Source organism: Platalea leucorodia (genome assembly GCF_965183815.1).
Source record: "Platalea leucorodia genome assembly, chromosome: 4".
Classification (NCBI taxonomy): domain Eukaryota; kingdom Metazoa; phylum Chordata; class Aves; order Pelecaniformes; family Threskiornithidae; genus Platalea; species Platalea leucorodia.
Genome location: NC_138826.1, coordinates 24,120,299 through 24,140,665, shown reverse-complemented (window position 1 = coordinate 24,140,665; position 20,367 = coordinate 24,120,299). Strand labels below are relative to the sequence as shown.

General features: G+C 41.4%; 1 protein-coding gene across 4 annotated transcripts in view; it reads right to left on the bottom strand.

Annotated features, from left to right (window-relative positions):
• Positions 1-1,022: 1,022 nt before the first annotated feature.
• SEC24C (SEC24 homolog C, COPII coat complex component) overlaps positions 1,023-20,367 on the bottom strand; it is a 41,924-nt gene continuing 22,579 nt past the window's right edge. For all 4 annotated transcript variants that reach the window (XM_082310507.1, XM_082310509.1, XM_082310510.1 and 1 more), the window contains 15 exons: positions 18,123-18,261; positions 16,058-16,173; positions 11,389-11,513; positions 10,927-11,118; positions 9,835-9,928; positions 8,557-8,673; positions 7,908-8,078; positions 7,409-7,505; positions 6,975-7,120; positions 6,351-6,489; positions 5,423-5,541; positions 4,861-5,040; positions 3,953-4,144; positions 3,434-3,523; positions 1,023-2,986 (listed from right to left, as the gene is read on the bottom strand). In XM_082310507.1, the coding sequence (XP_082166633.1) occupies positions 2,846-2,986; positions 3,434-3,523; positions 3,953-4,144; positions 4,861-5,040; positions 5,423-5,541; positions 6,351-6,489; positions 6,975-7,120; positions 7,409-7,505; positions 7,908-8,078; positions 8,557-8,673; positions 9,835-9,928; positions 10,927-11,118; positions 11,389-11,513; positions 16,058-16,173; positions 18,123-18,261 (2,058 nt within the window). In that variant the 3' untranslated portion in view covers positions 1,023-2,845. The remainder of the gene's footprint in view (positions 2,987-3,433; positions 3,524-3,952; positions 4,145-4,860; positions 5,041-5,422; positions 5,542-6,350; positions 6,490-6,974; positions 7,121-7,408; positions 7,506-7,907; positions 8,079-8,556; positions 8,674-9,834; positions 9,929-10,926; positions 11,119-11,388; positions 11,514-16,057; positions 16,174-18,122; positions 18,262-20,367) is intronic.

Sequence of the window (20,367 nt, the reverse complement as noted above, 5' to 3'; positions counted from 1 at the left end):
ACACCACAGTCAGTACAGAAAGACCACCACCCCCACCAGCTCCCCGACTTGTATCCTGACAGGGTGCTAACAGACAGGGGCTCTGCAAGACAACTTCCATGCGCGTTGGAAGGCGTGCTGCCACGAAAATGCCTGCAAGCACAATTTACTCCACACAATTAAATGTACAAGATGCACAAGGCCTATCATTATCGCAATATATCAGTTCAGTAGCAGATTCTGGACATAATGCACGTTCTATAGGAGAGTAATCCCAAAAATATTCTACAGCAAGCTAAGTAGTGTTGGATATTTAGCAATGATTGTCTTGTGCTTTCATACAGATTGTTTTTATCAGCACATTGTACAATATCAATGTTCCAGGCTACTGTCAAGTTACACTGCCAGTTCACTCAACTTCATTTTTGCAATTAGAACTCCCCCCCCCGCCCTGAACAAAAAAAAACCACCCAGCTTCCCTGCTATCTTAACTCTGAAATAGGAGCTCTATTTCTCTGAAAAATTAAGACTGCAGAAGTCCTTAAGTTAACATTGTCATAAGGTAAGGATAATACTTTCCAAGGTAGACCAAAAAAAAACCCCCAATCAATCTGACCCAAGCTGTTAAGAGAAAACGGAAATTTCCTTGCAAAATCAAAGCTCAGAAGGGGCAGAAAGTTAAAACACCTTTGTCTAAGCAAAGTTACATTGAGTTTAAACAGCACCTTTTGTCTGTTGACTCTTGTTGAATTTCTTATCGCCTTCACTGTGAATAAGAAAAAAAAAAAAGACAGACTGAACTTGGTCAGCAGAAGATTGGATTGTAAAGGATCAATCCGCTAGACTTCAGCCCTTCCCATTTCCTCCCTCCCGCAAAATACAGGGTTTGGAAAAATAAGCAGTGTTTATTTACTAACAATGACATAAAATACATCTTAATATATTTTTATTTCTTTACAAATTAAAAGATGCATTGGAAAAAACAAGTGAAGAAAATGAAAGGTTCATTTATGATTTCATTTCCACCCCCCACCCCCCCAATATTAATACTAGAAATCAGTATTTGTGGAAGTCTGTGGTTGCTGTGCCTTATATTCCTGGAAAGTTGTTTTTCCCCTCTGGTTAAAAATCCTCTAGATTTTTTGGTTGGAGGCAGTACGTGGAGTAAAAAGTCAGCCACATTCATACAAAAACGCTGAAGGTTCTGTCAACTACATCTTGAAAGAGTTTCTCCATTACAATTTTCATATTCCCCTTTCTGTGTAGTGATGGGAGGGAAGACAAACTAGCAGCATTAGAAGAAAAATGGATTTATATACATGCTACAGGATACAGAACTAAAACCACAGCCAGATATTTTTCTGATCTTAACAAGGACTTTCCTCTGAAATATCAAGCCCAGATAATATGTTCTCTAATCCACCCACATTCTTCCTTCCACTTTTAATGCTATTGGTAGCTTAAACTCCTGGGTATTGTAAGAACACTTGTTAAGCGTTCAAGCTAAAATATACAAGCCCCCTTTCAAAAGTGAATAAACAAAGCCCTTAGAATTCTGAATTTGATTTACACTCGCTCTCTCTTCACAGGAGTCTTCTCATCCACCCTTGCAGAATGGAGCAGCAGAGTGGCCAAAGTGGATGGATTAATCTGTCTGAGGTATTTTAGTTTAACAAACAGGCTTATAAAAAGGTTTTGTGCAAGCTGATCAGTAGGTAGAATGGGGGAGGGTATAAACATCCAGTAATGAAACTCTTCACTATGGCCCAGATGCTTTCAATAACCGAAATCAGGTACTTGCAATACCTACTACAGTACAGTCTAAATCTTAGTTTTTGTATCCCTTTCCTTGTATTCCAGGGTACAAAGCAGTCTCAAATTTGCATCAAATTCCTGCTTGCTTGCTATAATTCACAATAATATGTTTGAAAATGGCCACTTCCTTATCATCCAGTTCCTACACAGCCCCACATCACCTTGTTAGAAGTATTTTCTGCTTAAGGTTAAGAGGCTTTTGTTCCCACCACCATCTGGATAGACAGGTAAGCTCTGCAGGAGAGGCCATGGAACATGGATTGAGTAGACCATTACAGAGCCATGCAATGAGGAGTCACCACACGCAACAGGAAGCACCGTCTCTACCTCTACGCTGTTCAGAAGCAGTTGATTGTTGCTCACTGAACTATTACTTACTCCATTACAGATGTGCACAGCAACATATAGTACAGGGAAGATTGTGGAAAGAAATTTGCTCTGCTGCCTCCTAGCTTACCACTCATTTCCTTTTTCATGGATTTCTGGTTCAGACAGCCACATGATACATCTGTGCTCTGCAATGTCACGTTTCCCTCTTCAGACAAGGGGACACAAAACGTTTGGCTGCTCCAGCTCCCATCACCTGACCTGCCTCTTGTTCTTCCAACCTGCGCATCCTCTTCACACTTGGAGCATGCACACGCGCCCATACAAACACACAGCAACTACCAGAAGTTTTGAAGAGTTATCGCTTTTTCACCCGATGTTGAATCATGTACAGTGAACTGAAAAAAACTACATTCATTACGACAGGATTAGCGAGCATGGGGGGGGTGAACTCCTGCCAAGCACAGGAAACAATTTAGATACAAGTAAAAGACCTGGTATCAAAGGCCTTTTTTTTTTTTTTTTGAGCCCTCACCAGGAAAATTTTTCATCTCTCATACGGGACTGGGAGAGGTTGAAAGGATTTCTGCTTATGCAATGTGTATTAAAAATTATGGAATTGTACAGATTTCTACGTTGTCCTTTTTGAGGGCGCTGCGCCTTCTGATCAGGTCATTAGTGGAGACTGAAATGTCACTGCTGAGTTCCAGCACCACTCCCTCCTCTAGCTCAGTAGCTGCCGAATCTCCTTGTGCATGTGACACAGGAAGTCCACATATGAAGCCCCCCCACTCAGGCTCTTGTCCTCCACTAGGAAGTGTTTGAACAGCATTTCCAGCTTATCTTCTTGCTTCACAATTATTAACTACAAAAAACCAAAACAAGAACAAAACCAACAGTGAGTAATTAGTAGACCTAATGTTCTTGGAAAAAAGAGCAAAAAGCTAAATAGCTCGAAAATCCAAAAACAGATAACCAGAATCACAGCATGTATCACTTATGTGCTTTGAATTCTGTAACTAAGCTGGGTTAAGTCTCAATCCTTTCTAAATCGAAGGAAAATACCGTGTACATGGTTTGTGCAGTAGTATATTATTATAGGTCTGAAAAAAATTAGTTTTAGAACTATGGTAAGCAAAGCACTCCAAAACTAGTAGCAAAATTTTTTTTTCAGATCCTTGAAAACTTATTATTTGAATCACATTTATGAGATCAGGAAGGATAAGTTCAGCATTGCAGCATTACCAGGCATCACCTGCTCTGCTAAAAGGGAAGGGAATTTAAAGCTACAAATGGGGGACAACATTTTTACCTTCATGTAGCGGGATCTCTGCACTTGAAGCATGTCAACAATAGACCGTACTTTCTTTGAAAAGGGGTTTTCCAAGACAGGCAGGGTACTCTGGAATGAAAGATATCCAATCCCCATTAGTCACACCAAGTAGAGCAACATTAAACAAAACTCAGCAGTTTTGTCGCATGACATAAGGGTAAAGATATGCCTACCCCCACTAACACACAATCTCTTTCACCTCACCTAGTTAAAAGAGAACATAACATGATATCAGAATTAAAGGCCAATTATTCATTCCATTTACGTATCGACTGTTCTCCTCACCATCAGTGGAGATGTGGCTTGTCAAATAAAGCTCGGCAAAAGCATGCCCAACACGCCCAGACTAGGGACGTTTCCACTATAATTTCACATACCTGTGCTGCTCTTGTTCCTAATATGAAAAATTTAACACTGTTTTCTCAACTTGCTTTCTCATTGTTTTAAGTTTTGGGCAACTGTCACAGACACTAGCTCCCGCACTGCTATCCAGCTCACCAAGGTGTTGCTAATCTGACTGAAGGATGACACTCCAAAGAGGTTCTGGATCAGGCCTTGCTGCACGTTGACTCCCACCCACACAAAGATGTTCAGCCCATTCTCCAGCAGGTATATGTCACCCTTGGAGAGACGTTCCTCTGAGTTCCGGATTGCTGCTGGCAAGGCGTCACTGTCAACATCTGCTTTGGTCTGGTTTAGAGTGAAATAAAAAAAAAAAAAAAAAAATCAAGGTTATAAAACAAGAACATCTTATGAAGTCCTGAAAATTTCTGCCACAAAGACCCCAATGGTTTTCTCATTTCTAGGACTCATATGACTGCAATAGCCGTGACTGAAGCATCATCTTCCTTAGCTTAGTTTTCTTACTGAACGTGACACAGAAGCAGATTACAGACTCTTGGTCAGCAAAAGAGAACATAAGGCTGCTGTGAAATTACTCTGTAGTTCCAATATTGCCTCCTGGAGTAGGAATGTAATTAGTTGTTAGTGCTATTCCAGCAACTATGGTACTGAAAAGTCAGAATAGTACATGGAATTGCCCTATACTATATTACTATATAATATAATATACTATATAACTATATATATATAAAACTATATAATATACTATATTACTATATTACTATATAAAGTTACAAGAAGCTTTAGGACTTTTAAACGACTATGAAAGGGTCAAAAATGTCATCTTTACCACTAGTCACATGCTCACAGCTCAGGAAAAAAATCCCCCAGCAAATTCATCTAACGCATCTATCACTGAGTGGAATTAAGTGAAGTATCCCAACAGACATCAGATCCCAAATCCTTCTCAAATTGCTTTCCCTTCCTAAAATATAAATGCCAAGCCTTACGACTAGTCAAGACAACACAAGTCTCAAGTGGTAAGAATATCCTGAATTACTCACCAGGGGCAAAAGCCTGGGATAAAAGAAAACGTTTGTTTCTGCCACATCCATGGACGTGACTAACTGACGAATGTAGGCACGGTCATCCGTTGTGACCTCCAGACCAGGCTGAAGGACGTCGCTCTTCAACACACAATTCAAGTACACAGGAAGCAGCTTCATGCATTCAGGGAGGATCAGCTACAAGCCACAAGCAGACAGAAGTTGGTCAGCTGTCTTGCTGAATAAGCTTATGTTTGACAAAACAAGGCTTGCATGAACCAACAAAGTGTGGTACAGCTGTGAGGAGTGAAAGCTGATAGTCTAATTATATCATGGACTGGCAAAAGTAACATAAAACTTTTTCCTGGAGCAGGCTGTGCTTCCTGGGCTCCAGACAGATGTCCAAGAAGCCATTCTCAACTATAGTTTTACTTGCAGTCTCTCTACTTCTCTGGGTCTTCTCTTTGCAAATTTCTGCTCAGCAAAGCAATTGACTTTTTTGAGTAGGTTAAGTAGGAAGAAGCTCTCATCATCTTTTAATACCCATGCCTGTGATTCAAGTGAAAGCATCAGCGTTTACCTGGCCAGCAGAAGAAGGACTAGCACAGTTCTTTCGATAGCAAGCTAGGATCTGGGCACACTGGTTGATCAGTGCATCTCGTACAGTCTTTACTGGACTACCCAGAACTCCACGATATGCTGCACAGAAAGAGGAAAGAAATGGATGGCTATCGAGTGATTGCTCATGAACAGTAAAAAAAAAAACAATGCTACTTCCACAAAGTAAATCTAAACAACTATTGCTTATGAAAGTCTTTTTTTCCCCTCCCCTTCAAATTTGTGGGAAAGAGATGATACATTCCTATTGAAGATCTGAAGAAGCTCATTTACTCCGTTTTATTACATATTCTTCAACTCTCTATCTCCCATGTACTTTAAAATACACTTACTCATACTTGAAATCGTGGGGTACTATAGAAACTCCTTTTATAGCCTGGCCATCTTTCTTTAATGTACTGTTTCTTACATTTTAATGGCAATAAACATACACAACTCTAAATCTCTGCTGGATTTGTAGGCTTTTACTGCAAACTAGAAAGGGTAAATAAGGTACAATGCATAAAAGTATGATATTTAACACTGATCTATGAGCAAAGGCCACCATTTCCTATTCCCGGAACAAAATTCTGGAACAGTTAAAAGAACGAACTAAACCAGTCCAAAAATAAATACAAGGATAAATTCAGACAGCTGTCAATACAAATCTCTATTAAAACAATTTAGACAAGAATTTGTACGAAGGATAAGCCTACACCCTCTATCTGTACCTCTGGTCCTAAGCAACAATAGTATCATCACAGCTTTATGCTCTTTCCCATAAATGACTGAAGTATCAGGATTGTCACATGACATTTGATGCAAAGAGAATAAACAGGTGTCATTGGATGACAACAGGCATTTTAACAGCAGTTAAAGGTTGCAGTTCTTGTTACCATATTTACCCTTACCATATTTAGCCAAGTAATTGATGAGCGTGTCTGTCTCACAGTTTCGATAGAGGTCAGCAAGCTGCGTACAACAGTTTAAGGAGAGGTTGTGAATGCGGAGTCGTCGCTGTCCTGCGCAACTTGTATATAACAGAGCACACTGTAGGAGACAAAAATGCCAGGATATAGAAAAATGAGGTCCTGCTACAATAAGAAAGGCAGGGTTTGAATATACTTCATTAAAAACTAGGACTCAGATGGCTAAACAACTAAGACAATTATGTACAAGACTTGCACAATAAGCTAAAAGCATATGCTAAGAGTCAGGGTCAATGAAAGATAACAAGCAGCAATGCTATCAGTTTGTATTATGGGAACTGGTGTGGTACTACAAAATAGAATGTAATTTGAAGCAGTCTAGGTCACCCTGAGAACAAGTATGCTGAAATGTTAAGGGTATAGTAAGGGGCAGAAAGAAAGAGCATTTCCTTGAAGGAGTGTCTAATAATTCGGTTCAGAGCGACCTCATCCTCTTCAGCAACTGGCACTCTCCCCATTTGAGATCTGGTTCCCCCTTGACACAGTTTTGCTGACAATTCTAAATTGTCAACTCACTACTTTCTCCTAGAAGGCCTACCCCCTCACCTGAAGGAGTGCACCACTGTCTTCACTCAGTTTGTCATCGTGCTTGAATTCCACTGTGATTGTTTTATCACAGTCCAAACCTGCCATCTCTACATCAGTTGTGTTGCTCATATAGAAAGCGCCAAAAAAGTCAGTTGCTCGAATACCTAAAAAAGAAAAAAACCCAACATGAACCACAATTTTCAAAAGAATAACAAGGCAGACAGCCTTTGGAGCCCTGAAAATCCTGTCATCAGTGACACTAAGTTATCTTGACAGGTTTCAGCAGGGATCTTTGCTCAGTCTTGACAAAAGTCTTAGAATTTCAAAGCTTTAGCAGAGCTTTTTGCATTGCCTAGTCTCAAGATGTTTTAAACTAGGGAAATATCTGTTACTTCCCATATGACATGCTTGAAGTGGTCAATTTATTAAGACTCATTTATGCTAGCACCCACCTGTGCTTGTGCGCACTCTCATTACAGCATCAAATCCCACTTCTTTCTGGACATCTCTTCTCAAGTCATTCAGGAACCTATCCTGGTCCGTCTCCAGCTAGAACACAAGCCATAATCGAAGTTTCATACTCCCATAAATCAGAGCTGCTCCATAAACCATAAAGTAATTTAAAACCAGATACTATCTCCTGTAGTCTTACTCTAAATTTAATCAGCCATCATACATGACTCAGTGCCCTGCTACTAAAATATTGTGCTAAAACGTAACAGCATAGCTGTTGTTCTTGAGGTTTTTTTTTGTTGTTGTTATTAATAGAGATATTTTGTGTAAAGACATAAAGCTAACAAAATCATTCTGGTGAAAATCTTGAAATTTAAGTAGCGATTTATTTCCAAAGAAGTACCCGTTCACTATGATTCACAGTATGAAAAATAGCTCTTAACTAAACAATAATTCTTATTTAGATCAAATACCAGTCTGAGCCAATGTCACTCTTACCTGGAAATATGCATACTTATAAATGGAGCCTCCTGTCTGGTAAGTTACTACACCCAGTGTTGCCACATCCAAATACTGGTTTGGAAATAGGAACAGATCCACACAGCAGCCCTGGGCCACACAGTCCTTGGCCAAGTTGTTGTAAAAGCTTGTCTGTGGTTGAAACAAAGTCTAAGAAAGCAAGTCAGAGATGAGATCAGAAGTTTGTGGTAAGAAAAGGAAGGTGAGATCCAGTTTGTAATCCCAGTCAATACACTTTTATACTTTAAGTGTTTCTTCAGGGAAATCACGATTGTGTAAATTCTTCCTGACCCTGCCTTTGAGGAACTGTTGAATATTACGAAAATCACTACACATCTCGCTTTAATTGTAAGTTCAGCACATTTACTTCAACCCAGCTATGGTATTTTATCCTGTATAATCATCTAGATCTCCCTCTTCTTGTTCTCATACCAGAGCTGTCCTTATGATGTCAAGTCTACACAGCTCTGCTCGAGAACAGAAAAGTGCAATATTAAAAGATATTAGCTGGGATAGTTACATTACGTGCTACCCTTGTAATTTTTTTAAATGTTGCTTCAGAGTTATTTTAGCTCATAAAGTGTATAATATAGGCCTGTAATGTAAGCATCATGCAAGTCATTATTACCTTCTCCTTATCTGTGTTGATCAGTTTCTTATCATCCCTGTTCTTTAACTTCCCTGGGGCCTCTGCGATGGGCAGAGAGGTGTGGAAAATGAAGAGCTTGCCAGCACACTCAGCTGCCTGCAGGAAAGCGAGTGCAAAAGCTCAGGTTAGAAACATTTATAAAAATTGTAAGGGAAACTGTGATTCCAGAACAAGCATTCAAGCATCCTCATTACTTCACTTCTTTGTGTCAGGAAAGCACTCTATCAGACACACAGGCTCAGTGATCACTTTGTTACTTCAGTGGTATCCAACACAGGGAGCACAGCTTACTGGTCAGTTACAGAAAAGCAACTTTCAGTTCTACTGGACCTGTGCTAGTTCCATGGCAGGGACAAAAGGACTGACTCCAAGGAGACACAGAGCAGCAAGCAGGACTCAGCTACAAAAGGTTTTGTGCAAATGGAAGAGTTACAGAAATAGCAAAGGATTTTGTAACCTAAGCTTCAACAGATCATTAATTTTAAATCAGAAACCTATGTCAACACTAGCTAACGTTTAGTAGGTTATTTTCTCCGACACATGCAGTATGTAAACAATCAGTTAGTAATTCATATTGTTTCTTGATTGAACAATTGTCATTAAAACTGAGTTTAAGAGAGACTTCTAAGGACTTGCATGACAGACAAACAGAGCTATATGAACAGTTTTGGATGGAATCATACAGGCAATCAATTTGATCAGTATACACAAGTCAGCATTAGGTCGTGCATGTAATTATCTGGATGAAGTATTGGAATGGAAGAACTTTAGGAAAGCTTTACTTGGTTAGCACTTTGTTGCAGGCAACTTCAACAGGTTGCTTTCTCTCCTTTTATTTAAGATTATACCAGAGCTTTAAGCACAGAATTAGAAAGATGCCATGTTACAGAACTCAATGAGACATGACAGACTTCAGCACTTGATTTTAATGTTGGAGGGTCTTTTTTTTTTTTTTTTTTTTGTAGGTTTTATAAACTGCTCAAAGCAAAACCCAGCCAGGTAACTGAGATGAAGCCACATGTCTTGTACTTTGCATAAAAATTATTGAAAAAAAATTGGTTAGAGAACAGATAGATAGCTACATAGAACTGGAAGTACATGCACTTTAAGAATGAGCCAAGTACGCCCTACATGTAGCACATCTACCACAATGAGACTTACAAAAGCTTTAGAACTGTCGTCTTAGTGTGTCAGCAAAATATGAACTTCAGAGTACTCAGACCAAAAACAATTTGCCATGACAATGCATTTACTAACCTTCAGCGCCTCCAGCCCTGCTTGAATCACAGGTGCAAAAACAGTTTCTGTTTCTCTTGTGTCCGCAAACATTTCTGGAATCTGATCCAGCAAACTAGCAAAAAACAAGAAAAAGGAGGAATTCAAGATTCCATTTAATTGGAAAAGCCACACAGTTGCAGTTGATGACCTATGAGACTGAGGTGGTTTAAACAGAAGTCCCTAATGTGTCTGTAAATTTGCAGAGTTTTTACAGTATTTGGCATCTTATCATTTATCTGTGGAAAAAAATGGTGCTTTGTCATTCTTCATTGGCTTTTCTCATCCATATCCTCAGTGCTTGCTGTATAACCTCAGCTGCTGCCTACTCCAATAGCCCTTTTGTATTCCTGCTCTTTTAATATATTCCAATATATATCGGTAAGTAAACTCGTAGGAAAGACTAGTGACTCTTGGCCTCTGTTTGCCAAGCATCCTGTGTACTATTCAAAGACTAATAGGTTCAATCCACAGTTTTGTATTTATGCTTGTTAATGCACTACAAAACAGGCTGGAAATTTTCTTCAAAAACATGCAGTGCCAGGTCTAGTTCCCAAAATGTAGTTAGTTACACACCATAGTTTAATTACAGTTCAAGTATCGTGTTAAATAGTTTGGCAAAACTTTGCTAATTTATCTATCTTTCCTTCTAAATTGCATCTTCTCTATCCCACTCATTCAGTTTTCTCCACAGAACCAAAATTAGACACCACTGTTGTCTCAGTTTACAGTTTTTTAGGCAGTTGCATTAAAGACAGTGATTCAGTATTCTTACAACTCTCACTCTGCATTATTCTAGTTCTGGGTTGTCGTGTCCCCCCCCCCCCACCCCCCCCCCAATGCCCTTCTGCGCTAAATCCCCCTCTGCCAAGCTGGACTACGAGCCAAATACACCCTTACCCCATGCTTTTTCCCATCCTACTTTGCCAGCTTAATCTCAAAGAGTATAGGAAGTTTAGGAAGTTAAAATACATGGAGTGACTTCTAGGAGAATAACATGACATATAAGCACGCAACACTTGAATCTACCAAACAAGAAGTTTATTACACACGTTGTAAATCAATTTCTGTTACCTGGCAATAACTGTCCTGGATTCATTCACATTTACCAGAAAACCATCAAGGAGCGGCACAAACATATCTGCCACATCTGAGACAACCATCATTTGTGGCTGTGCCAGTGAGCTCTTCACGTTATAGAAGTGTAACACTTTGTTGTAGGTGACAAAGCCTACTCGAATGGCTGATTCTTCCATGTTGCCTTCCCTGCAAGAGACATACTTGCCTTCATATCTAAGTATATAGTGAAATCATTACACGGAACCCAACACAATAAGGGATAAGGGAAAAATGAAAGGAAGGAAAATTTATTTTCACCTAGAAAGGTACCCAGAAAGATGTTCTGCTTGGCCTTTTTCTGAAGAAAAGCTTGATAGGATTACCAAATAATGTTTTAATTTCTAGCTCTTTTTTAAAGGGGAAAAAGTGACATTTTCCCCTGTTTTGACTGGCTACAGTAGTACACGATATACCTACCTGGGCAGGTAATCTAGGAGTGACTTTAATTCTTCACATATTAGCCTCACTAAGCCACTCTTCACAGCATTATAAGACACATCAATCATGAAAATGAAAGCAGGTGGACTGGGAAACTTGTTATTCTGTGGAAGAGAGGGAAGAAGTCACATTATGGCCATGCAATGCAGCCCACATAACAGCTCTGCAACACAGACAAATGAATGCTGGTCAAAACTCTAATAGCTTTCATGTACTTTTCTACTCATGAGCAGTAACGGTTTCTTCAGATCATTCTCCCATCCCTGCCCAAATAGCACACAACATAAGTACACCGTGCTTGAAACGGACCAGTATTACATGCCCTAGACTGATTTTGCCATTGCTCAATGAAGAACAGGCTAGTCAGAGCTAAATCACCCATTTACATGACTAGGCCAGATAGGGAAAGTAGACAGGGAAGTTTCCTGCCAGTTCTCAAGACTTTAGAATCTGACCAGACTTGTTATAGGTGATTTCATCAATATAAAGCGAAAGATTTTCCTCTCTGAGAACTGCAACCTTTCCCTTCTACTTAAATATCAGGTTTGCTTTGGTAAAGAAAAACTTGTTTCAGTTGACAGTTTTCTGAAATCTATCGGTCATACTGGAAGGAACACACAGAACAAAAGCAAAAACAGAAGAACTTTCAAGAAACCTGGGAAGATCGCATCTCATTTGATTTAAAAATGCTTCTTATGCTGTTAGAAGCAAGACGATTGTTTTTTTTCCCTTAACTCGAAGTAAAGCTGAGGCATCAGAAGGTAACCAGTATAAAGTTGCAATATTTAGGCATTTATTTTCCCAGCATTTATTTCAGCAGAGATACAAGTTGCTTTAATAAACACCTTGCACATATTTTTCCTATTCCTTAGAAATTATTATTTAAATCATAGAATGGTTTGGGTTGGAAGGGACCTTAAAGATCATCTAGTTCCAACCTCCCTGCCATGGTCAAGGGCCACCTTCCCCTAGACCAGGTTGCTCAAAGCCCCATCCAACCTGGCCGTGAACACTTCAGGGATGGGGCATCCACAGTTTCCCTGGGCAACCTGTTCCAGTACCTCACCACCCTCATAGTTAAGCATTTCTTCCTTATATCTAGTCTAAATCTACCCTCTTTCAGTTTATAGCCTTTACTCCTTGTCCTGTCACTGTGTGCCCTTGTGAAAGGTCCCTCTCCAGCTTTTCTTGTACGCCCCCTTCAGGTCCTGGAAGGCTGCTATAAGGTTTCCCCAGAGCCTTCTCTTGTCCAGGCTGAACAACCCCAACTCTCTCAGCCTGTCTTCACAGGAGAGGTTCTCCAGCCCTCTGATCATCTTTGTGGCCGTCCTCTGGACTGATTCCAACAGGTCCATGTCCTTCCCATGTTGGGGGCCTCAGAGCTGAACGCAGGACTCCAGGTGGGGTCTCCCGAGAGCAGAGTAGAGGGGGAGGATCACCTCCCTCAACCTGCTGGTCACGCTTCTTTTGATGCAGCCCAGGGTACGGTTGGCTTTCTGGACTGCAAGCGCACATTGCTGGGTCACGTTGAGCTTCTCATCAGCCAACACCCCCAAGTCCTTCTCCTCAGAGCTGCTCTCGATCCATTCTCTGGCCAGGCTGTATTTGTGCTTGGGATTGCCGTGACCCATGTGCAGGACCTTGCAGTTGGCCTTGTTGATCTTCTTGAGGTTTGCACGGGCCCACCTCTCCAGCCTGTCAAGGTCCCTCTGGATGGCATCCCTTCCCTCCAGCACGTCAACTGCACCACACAGCTTGGCGTCATCGGCAAAATTCCTGAGAGTGCTCTCAATCCCACTGTCCCTGTCACCAACAAAGATGATAAACAGTGCCGGTCCCAATACTGACCCCTGAGGATCACCACTTGTCACTGATCTCCATCAAGCCATTGCCCACAACTCTTTGAGTGCAACTATCCAGCCAATTCCTTATCTACTAAGTGGTCCATCTGTCAAATCCACATCTCTCCAATTTAGAGACAAGGATGTCATGTGGGACAGTGACTCATGCTTTGTACAAGTCCAGGTAGATGACATCTGTTGGCTCTTCCCTTGTCCACCAACACTGTAACCCTGTCGTAGGCAGCCACCAAATTTGTCAGGCACGATTTGCCCTTAGTGAAGCCATGTTGCCTGTCATGAATCACCTCCTTATTTTCCACATGCCTAAGCACAGTTTCCAGGAGGATCTGCTCCATGATCTCGCCAGGCACAGAGGTGAGGCTGACTGGCCTGTAGTTCCCTGGGTCTTCCTTTTTGTCCCTTTTTAAGAATGGGGGTGATGTTTCCCCTTTTCCAGTCAGTGGGAACTTGACCGGACTGCCACGATTTCTCAAACATGTCGGATAGTGGCGTAGCAACTTCATCCGCCCGTTCCCTCAGGACCTGCGGATGCATCTCATCAGGTCCCATGGACTTGTGCACCTTCAGGTTCCTTAGATGGTCTTGAACCTGATCTTCTCCCACAGTGGGCGGCTCTTTATTCTCCCAGTCCCTGCCTTTGCCTTCTGCAACTTGGGCGGTGTGGCTAGAGCACTAGCCAGTGAAGACTGAGGCAAAAAAGTCATTGAGTACCTCAGCCTTCTCCATATCCCGGGTAACCAGGTCTTGCGTTTCCTTCCGTAGAGGGCCCCTGTTTTCCCTAGCCTTCCTTTTATCACCGAGGTACCTATAGAAGCTTTTCTTGTTGCCCTTGATGTCCCTGGCCAGCTTTAATTTTATCGGGGCTTTAGCTTTCCTAACCTGATCCCTGGCTGCTCGGACCATTTCTCTCTATTCCTCCCAGGCTACCTGTCCTTGCTTCCACCCTCCGTAGGCTTCCTTTTTGAGTTTGAGTTTGTCCAGGAGCTCCTTGTTCATCCATGCAGGCCTCCTGGCGTTTTTACCTGACTTCCTCTTTGTTGGGATGCATCACTCCTGAGCTTGGAGGAAGTGATCCTTGAGTATCAACCGGCTTTCTTGGGCCCCTCTTCCCTCCAGGGCTTTTTCCCGTGGTACTCTTGCAAGCAGATCCCTGAAGAGGCCAAAGCCTGCTCTCCTGAAGTCCAGGGTAGTGAGCTTGCTGTGCACCCTCCTTGGTGCCCTAAGGATCTTGAACTCTGCAATTTCATGGTCACTGCAGGTGAGGCTGCCCTTGAGCTTCGCATTCGCCACCAGCCCCTCCTTGTTGGCGAGAACAAGGTCCAGCATAGCACCTCTCCTCGTTGGCTTGTCTGTCACTTGGAGAAGGAAGTTATCATCAACGCATTCCAGGAACCTCCTGGCTTGCTTATGCCCTGCTGTGTTGTCCCTGCAAGAGATACCGGGGTGGTTGAATTCCCCCATGAGGCGCAGGGCTTGTGAATGTGAGGCTGCTCCTGTCTGTCTATAGAGGGCCTCATCCGCATGGTCTTCCTGGTCAGGTGGCCTGTAGCAGACCCCCACAGTAATGTCACCTGTGCCTGCTCTCGCTTTAATCGTGACCCATAAGCTCTGGGTTGGCTCCTGATCCATCCCCAGGCGGAGCTCCATGCACCATGCTCGTCATTGACATAGAGGGCAATGCCTCCTCCTTGTCTCCTCTGCCTGTCCTTCCTAAAGAGCCTGTACCTTCCATTCTAGCGCTCCAGTCACAGGAGCCATCCCACCACATCTCCGTGATGCCAATAAGATCATACCCTGCAGGCATGCGCACGTCTCTAACTCCTCTTGTTTATTCCCCATGCTGTGTGCGTTTGCATAGAGGCATTTAAGTTGGGCCCCTGATGAAGCCAACTTACTGGCTGGAATTCCTTTGTGCTGCTCTTCAGGTGCACTCCTGCTGATCTGTGATCCTTCTCCAGGCTCTAGGCATCTATTCCTGGCACTGGCATCCAGCTGGTCGGAACGGGATGGATTGAGGTTCCCCTACCCTGGCAACTTGAGTTTAAAGCCCTCTTCACCAGCTTGGCAAGCCTACGACAAAAAATGCTCCTCCCCTTCTCTGACAGATGGACCCCATCAGCCCCCAGTAGACCAGGTTTCTCAAAGTCAGTCCCATGGTCTAAGTAGCTGAACACCTGGTTGTGGTACCAGTCCTGTAACCACTTGTTTACTTGCCAGATTCGACTGGCCCTTTCAAACCCCTTCTCTTTGACCAGGAGGACTGATGAAAAAGCTACCTGATTAAATCTTTAATTTAAAAGTGAATCAGCTCTGACAGTATATATTTCCACACTATTCTTGTGTTTTTAACCACTACTTGAAATTTAAGTTCAATAGGTAAAGTCTGCCTTAGGCAACAGGTGGCACATTGCATAGTTACCACTGTACTTTTCTTTAATCTCTCCTACATTCTCCATCTGCCCCAAGGACTACTGCAAAAGAGTCCCTCCTGCAGAATTGCTAAGGTAACAGCAGCTACAGCTGCTTATGTAGCACCAGAAGAGAATGACAGAGGCGGCTATAACAAAATTATATTATGTCATGGGTGATCAAGACTTCGTCTACTTTGGGAAGTAAGCAGACAAGCACATTATCTTACACAATGAAGTGGGTTGGATTAATGCTGTTTATTATCTCTGCCAGCTAGAAAGCAGCCCCAGACAATTCATGTCATTATTACTTTTAAGAAAACAGACTTTTTATTTAAAAGCAAAACAAAACACAGTAATAAACACATACTACTGTACCTTGCAATAGTCAACTGTTGCTAGAAATTCGTAAGACCCCAGTGATAACTCAGGTCGGTCATAGAAGTCTACTCGCTTTCCAGTATGATCCAAATGCTGGAAGTAGTGAGGTGGCACTGGGAATGGAAAAAATATTAAGTTCAGTAACACGTCCATGATAAACACAGTGACTAGAGAGCTAACATGACAACACCTGTTTCAAATAAAACTCCAGGAAAGCTAGCTAGCACTCTGTACTAGCATGCAAGTATTACTAAAAATATTAATGCAATTTAAGAGCATCATTAAAGCCAAGAAATACACACAAACTGCTTCCAGTTTGTCTTATGCACCAGGTGGCACGCTGTATAGTCACTATTGTACTTTTCCTGAATCTCCTTTACATTCTCATTTTACATTTCATATCAGAAACGTCACTACAACATGCTCTTCGTATTCTTCTGAAGGATTGAGTCCAAAGGAAAAATATAACAATCTTGTATAATTAGTAACAAATGACTTTAGAGTTTGAGGCAAACTACAGGCTACAACATTACTGACTCAATTCAGGCTTACCAAAAGATCGAGCTCCTTATTTTGCTATATGAGTTAGCTTTTTCCTTCCCTTCCCATGCTGCACAAGTGTAAAGCTTTCTAGGCACTCTCGGGTGCCAAGATTGCCATAATCTGTTTGTCAGAATAGACAGGGTACTTCTTACAGTGGATTATAAAGCATTAAGGAACCAAGAGTGTAACCACATGCCCAGTGCCCAGTACTTTTGTGTTGGTACCAGGCATCAGAAGGTAAAATAGGAGTCAAGCTAAGTTTTTGCCTACAGAAGTCAGCTGCAGAAACAGAGAAAGCATTTCCCTTGTGCCCCAAGAACTACCATGACAGGGAATCCCTCCTGCAGAATTGCTAGGGTGACAAAATGTATTCCAGCTATAGCTGCTTATATAGCTCTAGGGGAGAATAAAATGAGATTAGCTGTAATGATAGTATTCACCACCTTTAAATTATGCTAAACGTTCAAAGTTTCAACAATTCAGAAGAAAACAAAGTGACATCATTAAGACTATATATGTAAGCACCTATCACTCTTCTCTCCAAGTACACATCCAGTACAAGCTAACTACCAGATTGTTTTTGCAGAGAAAACAGAAATTATTCTTAAGTATTAGGTACAACTACATTGTATTTTTACAGCACTGCTTTCATCAGCAGTCTCTGGGCATCCCTCCCTTTTCTGCCTGGGCTCAGTTGTTACAGGTACAGCCATTTGTACAGCTGCTGAGTAAGCAGGGACAGGGAATGCATGCAGGCCGAAAATCACCAGACAAATAAGTTTTTTAAAGTTGGCCACTTCTAACCCCCATCAGCTTTCCATTTTGGTTTGTACAAACAGTTGTACAGCATAACTGAGGTGACAAGAACAAACAGTCCATTAAAAGCCATCAGTGCTACCAAATGAAACACTCAAAACATCACCATAAGGTTTGTTATACCTTACATTCCACTGTGCCTTCAAAACAAATCTACGCATGTCATGCTGTGAGCTGCACATAGTGACTTCTGCTTAAAAGGAAGCATGTTTCATACTAATTTAGAAGAGCAATTAAGATTAACTGGCATATATTGAACACTCCTCTTCAGCTGTAGCAGATTTACCTGCAATCTCATCTCTAAGCAGTGTTTAAACAGGCTTTGTGAGAAAAAAAAAAAATCCTAACTCATGCTACTGACTAGATGTACATCTCAGTCTGTAATAGAAAAACATAAGTTTGAAATACCCTAAGAAAATAGCATAAGTAATTTCTCAAACCACCATACATTATGCTACAAGTGCCTCATGTTAAAAGTTTGGTACAGTAATACTGCAATGCATAAGCACCTACTTAATTTGAACATAATTTCAGAACTGAGCACTGAACATGTTTTATAATGATTTTTTTACAAGACTAAACACACATTAAAGCACAGTATACGTTATAAATGATCATAACATGATAAAGATTTATTTGCTTGCATCTTGTTCAAAGATCACTCCAATAGAGCCTAGAGACCGATTTCCAGAAGAAACCTTACCCTCAGTGACACAGCTGCAGAAACAACATTGGAACCTCCTTCCACCCTCAATGAATTGCATAAAAGGGCACATGTAAGCCTTGCACCTATTACATCTGACAGGACCGGATTCACCATGGTCTACCAAGTAAGGAAGAGTCTGTGGAAGCAGGGGAAAAAAAGAAAAGAAAGGTCACATGATGATGAGAAAGAAGTGATCACACATATTGTAGATCTTAAAACTATCTCCCTGTACGTTGCATAGGATTTAACATTTTGGCAGCTGTGGGAGAGAGCACAGGGGGCGGGGGAAGCCTGAAGAAGTATTTTGTAAATGCTTTTCAACTTAAGCTCTAGCACAGCAGCTCTTTGTGGGCTGCATTCATTAATGGGCTATCCCACTTAGACACAAAGAAGTACTTCTGCATGGTGCTGCACTACCTTATATAGTAGTGTGCTTGAGGAGCATGAGCTCTAGCAGGAGTACCACACTGCACAGCACAGATTATCCCAAGTGAACACAAAAGACTGAAGCCATGCAAAAAATGGCTGTGATAACCTCATGGGAGCGAACATAGAATTTACATTTCACCACAGGTTGGGTGTTTTAAAAGCAACTCTTCACCTCTTATATTTTTCACTTGTAAAAAGCAAGCTTTTTGACAAAACAGAAGCCAGTCATTGCATTCCATATATTCAAGAACATAGAGCATGCAGACAATCTTCAAAAATTTCAGCTGATAAGACTTATTTTTGAAGTCCACCATGAAATACAGCATATCCGTAAGTTCTGCTTGTCTCGACCCTATTGTATAGCAAGTCCTTCAAACTGTTATGTAGTGATATCATTTTTGAACTATTACTGATAATATATTATTTTTGCAGCCAAACCAGAATAAGACGCTTGGCAACTTCTGCAGCTTCTCAGCCTCAGAACAAGCAGGAAGCATTTTAAAATGATTAAGACAAAACTCGTGCAAGCTACAAGCTGCATTCATAGATCAAAGTACCTTTCATAACTAAGAATCTAGCTCAAAAGAAAGTTTTAATTACTTCTACATTTTCTGACACTAAAGGTGTCCAGCCTTAATTCTCTCGGTCACCCTAAACCTCTGATCATGTTTAAGAGACAACATTCATTGAGTAGGAGTTGAGCAAATGCTCCAGTCACTTTCTTTCTCTTCATGCCACAGATGTGTCACATCTCTCATTCAACCCCACTAATCATTTATTGACAATACAATGGTTTTGCGGCCAGCATTTCTCAGCTCCTATCACCCAGGCTGACCTCCTCAGAGGAAACAAAATTTCAAGTTTTCTGACTGCCAGGCAACACTGGTATTATACTTTCACACAATAAGCCTTTTTCCTCAGCCTCTCCCCCAATAACATGCATGCAAACAAACTACAAGGGTGCTGTAAACATGCAGTGATATACATAACTTGCCACTAACCACTTACTCCCAGAAGGCACAGAGATACTTCCTTCTGAAGCCTTAAGCTTTGCTTTCTGAACTGTGCATTAACATAGGGCAAAGGTCCTGTATCTGGCAACCAGGTGCTGGATTTTTATACGTTCTAGATTTATCTGAATACTGTATTTTCATGAGACACTTATCCTTGCATTACTGATAGGTTAAGCTTTAGCTCTATTTACAGTCTTACTGCTCTGAACAGCTGAGCCTTCATCTGTTGGAAGGGCCCCTTCACAGGGAGTTTGCCCTTGCCATAAAGAACTTTCCAGTGCTAGAAGCTGACCAGTCTCCAGGGCAATATTCTGATCCTAGCCATGTTTTCTCTGGCTATCACAAGTGTTTGTTCAAAGCAGAAACACACCAGGAGACCTAACAACTAGTTGTTTGTAAAGCTGCTTTAAAAATGTGCAGCTCGACAAGCCTCCAGATTTCTAAAATAAGACCACATTCTCCTATTGTGCTCCTTTTCAACTCCAGCCACAAACCAATTTTCAAAATCCAAACCATAGTTTAGGAACATTAATGAAATGCAACAAGAAAAAAAACACCCTTAAAAATCCAGAGGATGCTAAGGTTAAGTTTAACAGGGCACAGAATACTGCAAACATATGTATTAAAATTTAACAAGCATATTTGTCTTTATGTCACTGCTCCAAGCAGGCTAACACTACACAGTAGCCAGAGTATTTAGAATATTTTATAAAATGTCTAGCTCTGTAAGATTCTCAAAGCTTTCATGTTCTCAGCAACCAGACAGTGGGTAAAAGGCTAGCTAGCCACACATTACACCT